Source organism: Eleginops maclovinus, chromosome 13 (assembly GCF_036324505.1).
Source record: "Eleginops maclovinus isolate JMC-PN-2008 ecotype Puerto Natales chromosome 13, JC_Emac_rtc_rv5, whole genome shotgun sequence".
NCBI lineage: Eukaryota > Metazoa > Chordata > Actinopteri > Perciformes > Eleginopidae > Eleginops > Eleginops maclovinus.
This window is the reverse complement of record NC_086361.1, coordinates 24,590,043-24,601,170: the sequence shown is the minus strand read 5'-3', so window position 1 is coordinate 24,601,170 and position 11,128 is coordinate 24,590,043. Positions and strand designations below refer to the sequence as shown.

The 11,128-nt window shown below is 48.4% G+C and overlaps 2 protein-coding genes across 6 annotated transcripts; one reads left to right on the top strand and one right to left on the bottom strand.

The window, feature by feature from the left end:
* Positions 1–696: 696 nt before the first annotated feature.
* On the bottom strand, positions 697–3,966 carry jtb (jumping translocation breakpoint). Of its 3 annotated transcripts, none has more exons than XM_063899741.1 (6): positions 3,484–3,966; positions 1,839–2,087; positions 1,686–1,726; positions 1,538–1,617; positions 1,357–1,436; positions 697–1,267 (listed from the first exon to the last, which is right to left on the bottom strand). In XM_063899741.1, the coding sequence occupies exons 2-6, from the start codon at positions 1,925–1,927 to the stop codon at positions 1,111–1,113; spliced, it is 447 nt and encodes a 148-aa protein (XP_063755811.1). In that variant the 5' UTR covers positions 1,928–2,087; positions 3,484–3,966; the 3' UTR covers positions 697–1,110. The 3 variants fall into 3 exon arrangements, with proteins under 3 accessions (XP_063755811.1, XP_063755810.1, XP_063755812.1); XM_063899740.1 differs by lacking the exon at positions 3,484–3,966 and adding an exon at positions 2,738–2,923; XM_063899742.1 differs by lacking the exons at positions 1,538–1,617; positions 3,484–3,966 and adding an exon at positions 2,738–2,923.
* Positions 3,967–4,674: 708 nt separating this feature from the next.
* Positions 4,675–10,713, top strand: LOC134875250 (gastrula zinc finger protein XlCGF57.1-like). 3 transcript variants are annotated; one of them, XM_063899731.1, is made up of 6 exons: positions 4,675–5,130; positions 7,814–7,879; positions 7,987–8,031; positions 8,336–8,576; positions 8,668–8,722; positions 8,805–10,713. In XM_063899731.1, the coding sequence occupies exons 1-6, from the start codon at positions 4,940–4,942 to the stop codon at positions 10,301–10,303; spliced, it is 2,097 nt and encodes a 698-aa protein (XP_063755801.1). In that variant the 5' UTR covers positions 4,675–4,939; the 3' UTR covers positions 10,304–10,713. The 3 variants fall into 3 exon arrangements, with proteins under 3 accessions (XP_063755801.1, XP_063755802.1, XP_063755803.1); XM_063899732.1 differs by having other exon boundaries at positions 4,936–5,200; XM_063899733.1 differs by lacking the exon at positions 4,675–5,130 and adding an exon at positions 7,506–7,529 and having other exon boundaries at positions 7,627–7,879.
* Positions 10,714–11,128: the final 415 nt, after the last annotated feature.

The following is an 11,128-nucleotide window of genomic DNA, read 5'->3' as shown; positions in this document are numbered from 1 at the left end:
TGCAAAAAAGGATGCCTTCCTTGCCCGCTCGGGGACGCCGGGTTGTTCCTTAAATGTAGCCGACTGCATCGCTAGGTGCTCTTCTTTTATTTCAAAAAGTCTATAGATGTATTAGCTTCTGCTGGGTGCTTTTGTTTGAGATGTCGATCAACTTTAGATGGCTTTAAAGACTCATTGGCGAGGATCTCGAGGCAGAGAACACATTTAGGCACATCACGGCCGTTCTAACTTGCCGCAGTAAAGCCAAACGGAATGTATGATGGCTCATACCTCCGAGTTTTAGGTGGCCAGGTAGTGGCTTTGAGTGTTTTACAGCGGGAGCATCTTCATTCCGTTGGTCTTTTTCTTTTAAGGGTTAGGGTGTTTCCATGTCATCCTTTAGCAGTAACTCAGTAGCAGCAACGCAATGCTGATTGGCTTTAAGGGCAGTTGTGTGATTTAAAAAAATATATATACATTTTAAAAGATTGGCATCAAAAGACACAGATTGATAGATATGCAGTTATTAATACCATCTAAAAAAACTAAAACTAACATTTCTATTTTCACATTTTACCCCCTTTGTCCCTTTCCCTCAAAGTTTTCGCGACCGCCCTGGCGGGACCCCCACTTTGCAAAACACTGCCATAGAGGACTGGAGACGCGGCTTTTACTCCTCATTTAAACGGTGAAACATTAGCTTCAGAAACAGCACACTGTGGATCAGCTGTTTATTTGGTCAGAAACAAAAACAAACATATTTACAAACAAACCTTTAACAATAATACACCTGGTGCTGCGTTCAAAGGCAGTGGGACATTTCCCCGTCAGCTGATCTCATAGAAACAGAATAAAGAAAACGGTTTCAGTCTGAAGACCGGCGGTCAGCTGATCAGAGTGCTGAGGTCGACCAATCGGGAAGAGGAAATTCAAAACAAATATTTTGACCCAGATTTTAGGTCCTCATATTCAGAGAAGATTAAACTGAAGCTGAGTGATCAGCAGGATGTGTGATGCCCCAGAGCTGTGAATCACAGAGGTTCTGACGGCATCAAAAACGCCTCATCTGTCTCCAGATGCTTTTTAAATAAAGTTTTCACAGCTTCTGTCTGCCCCCCCCCCCCAAGGTCTCTAAATGGACTCGATTTGCCGCCGCACCTTCTCGGAGGCGAGGCGGTCGAGCCAGCGCTGCCGCAGCACGACAAGCACCGAGGAGGAGGCCGTCAGAGCCAGCATGGCCGCCTCGAACTTCCAGAAGAGACGCTCCTCCAGCAGGGCGGAGCGGCAGCTTGGGGGGGGATGGGGGGATTAATACACATATATACATGTATATATTTATATTTATACACAGTGCAGTACGTAACGCAGTATCCTGACCTCTTGTACTCGTCCTTGTTGGACCGGGTGCAGTTCACTCGCTCCACGTATCCCGTCGGTAAGCAGGACGACCAGGATGTCTGAAAAAACAACAACAACATCATCTGTCGGCATGGTAACAACAAGCACCAGATGTAAACATTGCCCTGTGCAGCGTTCAGGCTCTGGAGGCAGCGCTCACCGTCTGGAAGGCATTGCACTGCGAACACACGGCCGTCACCACAAACTCCTCCAGCAGCCAGCAGGGGGTCTGCTGCTTCACTGGGGGGGGGGCATTAATATTATAGAGACATTATTGATTCATAAAGTTCAATCTGATTCTTCCTCACCTGTAGCTCTGTCCTCGCTCAGCAGGGAGGATCCAAACACCCTGAAACATTCACATCAGATTCAGCATTATCAGAGAGAAGGAGTTCATGATGTAGATGTTGTTGTTGGTGTTGTTGACATGTCCCACAGAGGACTGTCTGTCTGTCACTGACCTGAGGGACACCAGGCCCCAGAACAGGGCATGGAGGACCAGGACTCGGGGCCGGCAGCAGGCCACCGGGACCCGGCACTCGCTCTCCATCAGGAGGGCCCGGAAGCGGGACAGCAACGACGCCACTGCTCCTGACTCTCGATCCCACCCACTGACACCTCCTTACACCTCCTGGCTCCTGATCCTGCCCACTGACACCTCCTGAAACCAGTTCCTGTCTGTCACTGACAGCGCTCAGGGCTCCAGGCCGCTGAAAGAGATAGAGGGGTAGGTGATGATCTCCAGCTGTCACTCTACCAGCTGTTCTGAACCTCCTGCAGAGGAGGAGGAGGAGGAGGATCAGGAGTTCTGAGGTCTGCTGTGACGTGAGGACCCGGACTATTCCACATGATTAATGTTATTTAAAGTGTGTCTTTTAACTCCGCTACATTTATTTCATACTCAATTACAGGATGAGCCGATCTGTTCTAGCAGTAAAACACTTCAGCTTCATCTGCACGATCACCACTTTCAGTACATTTTGATGAACACTTTTCTACTTTTACTTGAGGAACATTTTGAATGCAGAACTTTTCCTTGTAGGGAGTATTTTAAGACCAAATTATTAGTACTCTTACTGTGAAGGGGGGACATTAAAGAGACCCATCACAGAAACAGAACTGTTAGCCGTTAGCAGCTAACAAGCTAATCACGTGACTTCACTATTTACCGGATCAAATCAATACCCACCTTAACGTGTGACGTCAGGAGCGATCTAAAGTCACATATTAAATTAACAATAATAACAACCGTGTTTTGAAACTCCATGAGAAAACAAACAAGCTAATGCTAACGTTAGCATTGTGTTTACTAGCAGCTACATGGTAGCGTTAGCTTAGCTTCGGACAGGAAAACACTCACCTGAAGTCATGAGACAGTTACTGGTTACCGTACCGAGAGGACCGGAATCTGACCGGGTTTCAACTGGACAAACGGAACGCTACCGAGTCTGTTAGCCGGTTAGCGACTGTTACACTTCTGGTGCACACCACCACAATAAAATACCCACTGCGTTAAACACGTGTACACTTCCGGTGCACGTTTTCAGAATAAGAGCGTCAGAATCAGAATCTCTTCATTAGTTTATAAAATCAAAAATATAAACATCTGGAAATATAAAACAGAACTACAAGAGTGGAAATATAAAAGATGACTGTGAGGAAAAAACTGTAAACTATCAGACAAATAGGGAAGCTCACACACACACACACACACACAACACACACACACACACACACACACACACACACACACACACACACACACACACACACACACACACACACACACACACACACACACACACAGAACCAGCCCGCCCTCCCCCTTAGCCACAGGCTCCCTGAACACTGTCACAGAGCATGGTGCTTGTCTTCTGGGTGATCTTACATCCTGTCACTCTGTCATACACCTGGACCCCGTCACCACGCACCCCTCTGTACCTCCAGTATTCCCCATCAGATCTAAAGTGTATCAAACCTGCTGCTTCCTGCAAGACTTTCACAATAAAAGTCCCAGAGGTGAAACATCTTTATGTACGAGTGATTTTATTCTGGTTGTGGATTCCTCTCAGCGTCCTCACAGGAACACGATACCATCAAACACACCTGTAGAGCTGAGAGAGTTGAGGAGGGTCTCCATACACCGGTCTCCTGTCCCCATGTCTTCAAACCAGAGGAACCATCAGCAGATCATCCCCTCTGTAGACCAGCATTACTGACGCCTCCCTATCCAACCAGGCTCAGGTCTCAGGGTCTCAGAATCTCAGGGACTCAGAATCTCAAGGTCTCAGGCTCTCAGGCTCTCAGGCTCTCAGGCTCTCAGGCTCTCAGGCTCTCAGGCTCTCAGAATCTCGGCTCTCAGGCTCTCAGGGTCTCAGAATCTCGGCTCTCAGGCTCTCAGGGTCTCAGAATCTCAGAATCTCAGGTCTCAGGGTGTCAGGCGCTCAGGGTCTCACGCTCTCAGAATCTCAGGGTCTCAGAATCTCAGGCTCTCACGGTCTCAGAACCTCAGGGTCTCAGAATCTTAGAATCTCAGAATCTCAGGGTCTCAGAATCTCCGGGTCTCGGGGTATCAGGGTCTCAGGCTCTCAGAGGGTTAATGACTGTGGAGGAAGAAGTGTGAACACCTGGAGCCCCGCGGACACACACACACCTGGACAGACCTGGTCTCACTGCGACCCCTCCAGCAGAACCTGTCTCTGTGACACTGACAGACAGACAGACAGACAGAATGTCAAATTAGAAACTGTACAGTGGAATAGACTGTTCCGTAGTGATGTCACTGTGTCAGCTAAGGGATCAGGAGACAGTAATCTGACGGAGGTACCAGCACGGTGACTCTGCGTCTCTTCAGGCGGCGACAGAGTCCAGGAAGACGACTGAGACCGCTCCTGGTTTTCAGAGTGGCGCCAGACTCAGAGACCTGAAGGAGACAGAGAGGAATCTCACTAAGACCACACCTGGAGACCCCCCCCAGGTGTTTTACATCGTGACGCTGCAGAGAACATGTGACTGTTGCCTTCACTGATCGGCTGTCAGTGAAGGCAACAGTCCCGCAGTCTGTTTTATTGACTCCCTGCATGCACCTTGTGTTGTACCTGTAGGCGGGGGGGTGCCGGTGAGGGGTCGGGCAGGTGGCAGCCGGCTCTCTGCAGACAGACGCTGAGGAGCAGCAGGAGCAGGAAGCACTCCAGCACCTTCATCAGCTCCTCTCTCTCCGCTCGCCCTCTGAGAGGAGCTGTAATCCTCTCCCTCTTTAGGAGTCACGTGAGCAGACGATGACATCACTCTGAGCTGCAGGTCGTTCATCTGAAGAGCCTGGGGGAGGAACAGACTAACCTCTGTCTTCAGTATCCTGCACTTTCCACATGACGTCACTCTCCGCCCTGTTGATTTACATCTTAATTTAAAACCTGTGTCTTTCACACTTTAACACATTTTAGGTCCTTTGTGTAAAATAAGACCTCCCCCACCCCCCGGCGGCGAGAAGTGGAACCACAGCGTGCTGACGGGAGCGCGCGGAGCCTCGTGCACATCTTTAATAACACAAGTTGCTGGACTGATGTCGGATCTCAGCTCGGCTGCAGGCGGCTCTCCTCCCCTCTGTCCTCCGGGGAACAGCCTCCTCTCGTCGGCCTCCAGCAGGGACCTGAGCAGCGTCTCGCTCGGAGCGGCCTGGCCGCGCTGGGTCGCTCTGAGGGCGGCTACTGGCCTCCAGAGAGACCCGGAACTGGCCCTGCTGCTGCTGGACCAGTCAGTCACTGTTAGCTGCTAGCATCTCCCAGCCGTTCAGATGGGTTTACTATGCTAGTGTTAGCATGAGGTGATAGAGAGATAGAGATAGAGAGCTTATTTATATATATATATATATATATATCTATCTATATATATATATATATATATAGATAGATATATATATAGATAGATATATATATAGATATACATATCTATATATCTAGATACAGTGGGGCAAAAAAGTATTTAGTCAGCCACCAATTGTGCAAGTTCTCCCATTTCAAAAGATGAGAGAGGCCTGTAATTTTTATCATAGGTACACTTCAACTATGAGAGACAGAATGAGAAAAGAAATCCAGGAAATCACATAATCTAATTTTCAAATGATTGTGGAAAATAAGTATTTGGTCAATAACAAAAGTTCATCTCAATACTTTGTTATATACCCTTTGTTGGCAATGACAGAGGTCAAAGGTTTTCTGTAAGTCTTCACAAGGTTTCCACACTGTTGCTGGTATTTTGGCCCATTCCTCCATGCAGATCTCCTCTAAAGCAGTGATGTTTTGGGGCTGTCGCTGGGCAACACGGACTTTCAACTCCCTCCAAAGATGTTCTATGGGGTTGAGATCTGGAGACTGGCTAGGCCACTCCAGGACCTTGAAATGCTTCTTACGAAGCCACTCCTTCGTTGCCCTGGCGGTGTGTTTGGGATCATTGTCATGCTGAAAGACCCAGCCACGCTTCATCTTCAGTGCCCTTGCTGATGGAAGGAGGTTTCCACTCAAAATCTCACGATACATGGCCCCATTCATTCTTTCCTTTCCACGGATCAGTCGTCCTGGTCCCTTTGCAGAAAAACAGCCCCAAAGCATGATGTTTCCACCCCCATGCTTCACAGTAGGTATGGTGTTCTTTGGAGGCAACTCTGCATTCTTTCTCCTCCAAACACGACGAGTTGAGTTTTTACCAAAAAGTTCTATTTTGGTTTCATCTGACCATATGACATTCTCCCAATCCTCTTCTGGATCATCCAAATGCCCTCTAGCAAACTTCAGACGGGCCTGGACATGTACTGGCTTAAGCAGGGGGACACGTCTGGAACTGCAGGATTTAAGTCCCTGGCGGCGTAGTGTGTTACTGATGGTAGCCTCTGTTACTTTGGTCCCAGCTCTCTGCAGGTCATTCACTAGGTCCCCCCGTGTGGTTCTGGGATTTTTGCTCACCGTTCTTGTGATCATTTTGACCCCACGGGGTGAGATCTTGCGTGGAGCCCCAGATGGAGGGAGATTAGCAGTGGTCTTGTATGTCTTCCATTTTCTAATAATTGCTCCCACAGTTGATTTCTTCACACCAAGCTGCTTACCTATTGCACATTCAGTTTTCCCAGCCTGGTGCAGGTCTACAATTTAGTCTCTGGTCTCCTTTGGCAGCTCTTTGGTCTTGGCCATAGTGGAGTTTGGAGTATGGCTGTTTGAGGTTGTGGACAGGTGTCTTTTATACTGATAACCAGTTCAAAAAGGTGCCATTAATACAGGTAACGAGTGGAGGACAGAGGAGCCTCTTAAAGAAGAAGTTACAGGTCTGTGAGAGCCAGACATCTTGCTTGTTTGTAGGTGACCAAATACTTATTTTACAGAGGAATTTACAATTAATTCAGTAAAATCCTACAATGTGATTTCCTGGATTGTTTCCCCCATTCTGTCTGTCATAGTTGAAGTGTACCTATGATAAAAATTACAGGCCTCGCTCATCTTTTTAAATGGGAGAACTTGCACAATTGGTGGCTGACTAAATACTTTTTTGCCCCACTGTATCAGATATATAGAGATATATAGAAAGAGAGAGAGAGACTATATATAGTCTCTCTCTCTCTCTACTCTCTCTATATATATATATATATATATATATATATATATATATAGAGAGAGAGAGAGTAGATAGAGAGTAGATAGAGAGAGAGTAGAGAGAGAGAGAGTAGAGAGAGAGTGGATAGAGAGAGAGTGGATAGAGAGAGAGTAGATAGAGAGAGTAGATAGAGAGAGTAGATAGAGAGAGAGAGAGAGTAGAGAGAGAGAGAGTAGATAGAGTAGAGAGAGAGAGTAGATAGAGAGAGTAGAGAGAGAGTAGAGAGAGAGTAGAGAGAGAGTAGATAGAGAGAGAGTAGATAGATAGAGAGAGAGTAGAGAGAGAGTAGATAGAGAGTAGAGAGAGAGTAGATAGAGAGAGAGTAGAGAGAGAGAGAGTAGAGAGAGAGAGTAGAGAGAGAGTAGAGAGAGTAGAGAGAGAGAGTAGAGAGAGAGAGAGAGTAGAGAGAGTAGAGAGAGTAGAGAGAGAGAGAGTAGAGAGAGTAGAGAGAGGAGAGAGAGAGTAGAGAGAGAGAGAGTAGAGAGAGAGAGAGAGTAGAGAGAGTAGAGAGAGTAGAGAGAGAGAGAGTAGATAGAGAGTAGAGAGAGAGTAGAGAGAGAGTAGAGAGAGAGAGAGTAGAGAGAGAGAGAGTAGAGAGAGAGAGAGTAGAGAGAGAGAGAGTAGAGAGAGAGATCTGTAGGTAATTTAATGATCCCATTGTGTAATTCTGTAGATACAGCGTGGTGTGTTCAGGTACCAGTATTTAAAAGCAGGAATAAAGAGGAGCTTCACTCTGAGGTTTGGATTAAAATGAAACCAGTTTAATTTACTCTAATAACCATTCTCCTTATTCCAGCTATGAGCGGGTGTCTTCTCAAGCATCAGACCCTCCTCTCCCTCCTCAGAGTTCAGCTTCCTGTCGGTGAGTGTGTTCATGCTTCCTCTCAGGTCTCCTCTCTGTCTGTAGGCTGTGTCAGTGAACGCACCACAGCTCCTGTCTCTGTTTTAATAAAGCTTCATGTGTAACAGGATTGGAGCGTCCCAAGAGCAGGAGGACCTCGACCCCCCCGCCTGGTAAACACCTTACACTCCATTATTCTAGAGGAGATATCAGAGACTCAGTCCTGCTGCAGTGTGTGCCCCCCCCCCCCATTGGAGAGGTCTTTAAAGTGTTTGAAAGATATATCTGTGAAAGAAGAAAAGTCTTTGGTTTACTTCCTGAACATGGTGACATCATTATGGAACACTCACGCTCCTATTGGCTAGTGCTCCAACACATTTTACGTGATAGGCTAAGGGGCGGGACATCTCTAAGCGGTTGTCCAATCAGAGCAGACCGGGCTCTGGTTTCACTGGTGTTGTGTTTCTGATCCTGCAGTCTGGGGGCCGACCTGCCGATGGTGGGACCCAGAGAGACGATGGCCTCCCCTGAGAGTCCGGGGCTCACGGCAGAGGACGTCGTAGGTTTCCGAGATGCCATCGTGTCGGAGCAGCGGCTCCGTCAGCTGGCGGCGCTGACCCAGCTTCCTGTCAGGCGCTGTCGCCAGGCAACGTGCCGGAGAACCTCCCCCTTCCAGTTCCAACTGCAGCACAGGGCCACAGCCTTCACTCTCACATGGGTAACAGACAGACAGACAGACAGACAGACAGACAGACAGACAATTGGTTCTCTAACTGTCTCTCCCTCTGAACCCTGTCTCCCTGTCTCAGGTGTGTCCCCGCGGTCACGCAGTCTGGAGCTGGAGCTCGCAGCCTGGCCTGAAAGGTGCTTGAGAACAAACCTCACTTCCTGTTGAGCAGATCAGACATACCGCTCAGGTAACAGCAGCTTCCTCTCTGTGTTTCAGGACCCCCCCCAGACATCCTGAAGGTGATCGTTGGTGAAGAGGAGCCAGAGCCCCCCCCTCACATTAAAGAGGAACAGGAGGAGGCTGACATAAAGTCAACCTTCACTCCCGTCCCTCTGAAGAGTGAAGATGAAGAAGAGGAGCCTCAGTCCTCACAGCTTCATCACAGACAGACTGTGGAAACAGAGGCTGGTGGAGAGGACTGTGGAGGACCAGAACCAGCCAGGAGCTCAGATCCAGAGACAGGCTTACAGCCAGAGACCGGGGACAACACTGGAGACTCCTCTGAGACCGAGGTCAGCGATGGAGACTGGGAGGAGACTGGGGGCTCTGGCTCTCAGGAGAAGAAGAATGAACTTCCTGTGGATATTGACTGTAACGTGGAGCGGTCATTCAGCTGCTCAGAGTGTGGCCAGAGGTTCGGCAGGAAGCCACATCTGTACGCTCACATGAGGATTCACACCGGGGAGAAACCCTTCAGCTGCTCCTTCTGCGGGAAGAGATTCTCCCAGAAGGGAAACTCCATCAGCCACATGCGACTGCACACCGGGGAGAAACCCTTCAGCTGCTCCATCTGCAGCAAGCAGTTCAGGTACAGCGGAGACGTGAGCCGGCACATGAAGATCCACACAGGAAAGAAGAGCGTGGCTCACAGACACATGGGGGGGGATCAGTCACAGCCCGACCTCAAAGACAAGGCTTCAGATCTGGAGACCAAAGGCAGCGAGGAGAGCAGCGAGCCTCTACTTTCTGAAGAAGTCATGGAGGAGCGATGTGAGGCTGACAAAGAGTTGTTCAGCTGCTCTGAATGCAGCCGCACGTTCTGCCGCCGCGACCATCTGATGAGCCACATGAGGATTCATACCGGAGAGAAACCCTTTAGTTGCTCCGTCTGCCAGAAGCGCTTCAGCTGCAGTGGCAATATCCTGGCTCACATGAGGATTCACACGGGGGAGAAACCGTTTAAGTGCTCGTTCTGCCAGAAGAGCTTCAGCCAGAAGGGAACTCTGAAGCTTCACCTGCGGATTCACACGGGGGAAAAACCCTTCAGCTGCCCCTTCTGCGAGAAGAGGTTTGCACACAAGCGGCGGATGACGCTGCACATGTCGGTTCACACGGAGGAGAAGCGCTTCAACTGTGGCGCCTGCAACAGGAAGTTCACCTGGTACACTCAGCTGAAAACACACCAGTGTGTCGGCGAGTCATCGCAGCGCCCACAGAGCCAGATGGAGAAAACCTCCGGAGCTAAAGAAGCATTCAGCTGCCCGGGCTGCGACAAGACGTTCAGCCTGAAGGGAAACCTGAAGACACACATGAGGATTCACACGGGGGAGAAACCCTTCAGCTGCTCAGTCTGCGGCAAAAGCTTCAAACAGAACGTCCATCTGACGGAGCACATGACCATCCACACCGGGGAGAAACTGTACAGCTGCAGCGTCTGCGGGAAGGGTTTCAACAAGAAGTCTCTCGTCACAAACCATCCCTGTTTTAAATCCTGAACTTGCGGGTTCATATTGAAGATGAGCAGTAACCATAGGGTTCAGAGGAGGGAAGACATCCTGTCCCGGCCCCGCCCCTTTCTGGGTGAAACCATCCGCTGTCATGTGACCGGCACTAAACACAGAATCTGACGTTTTCACTAATCGCATAAAAATAAAAACCTGCTCAACGACCACAGTCCCTTCTTTCACTTTTAACATTACAACAGTTTATTCTGACGTTAGCATCATTAGCTCTGTGGAGATCATCTATAGGGTCTCCAGGAAGCTCCTCCCTGCTGGCTCTTCTTCATGGCTCTGGGATTAGCCCCTGAACTCATCACTGAAATGTTTTACTTTGAAAAACATTTGAAATGCCTGCATTCCCTTTCTGGAATAAATGTAATATGTATATAAAGATTTAAAAAATATTTGATTAAGTGTTTTTGTAAATTCTGTGATATTTATTTTTCAACATTACCAAGAGATATATCTGTGGTTATAAATATATATATTATAAAGAGTTCATCAGCTTGTAATTATTGAAGGGGTAGTTCAGAATTTTGGACAAAGGACCTCATTTCCAATGAGCCAGTGTGCTATTTATCAGTGGAGACCGTTTTCAACACATCCAGTCCTTCTAGGTGCAGAGTTTGCTGGTGCTAGGCTAGCGCAAGTCAACGGTTTCTGCTAGCCTGCCAATAACAACAGTCTCACCCACTCCACGGTACACCCGAGGCAAATAATAAAAACGCCAGACTATCGATGTTAATGTCTGTGTTGATAGAATAACCTAAGAAATAAAACTACCCTCGCATCGCGTCGCATTTTGAGGGACTAGTTTCT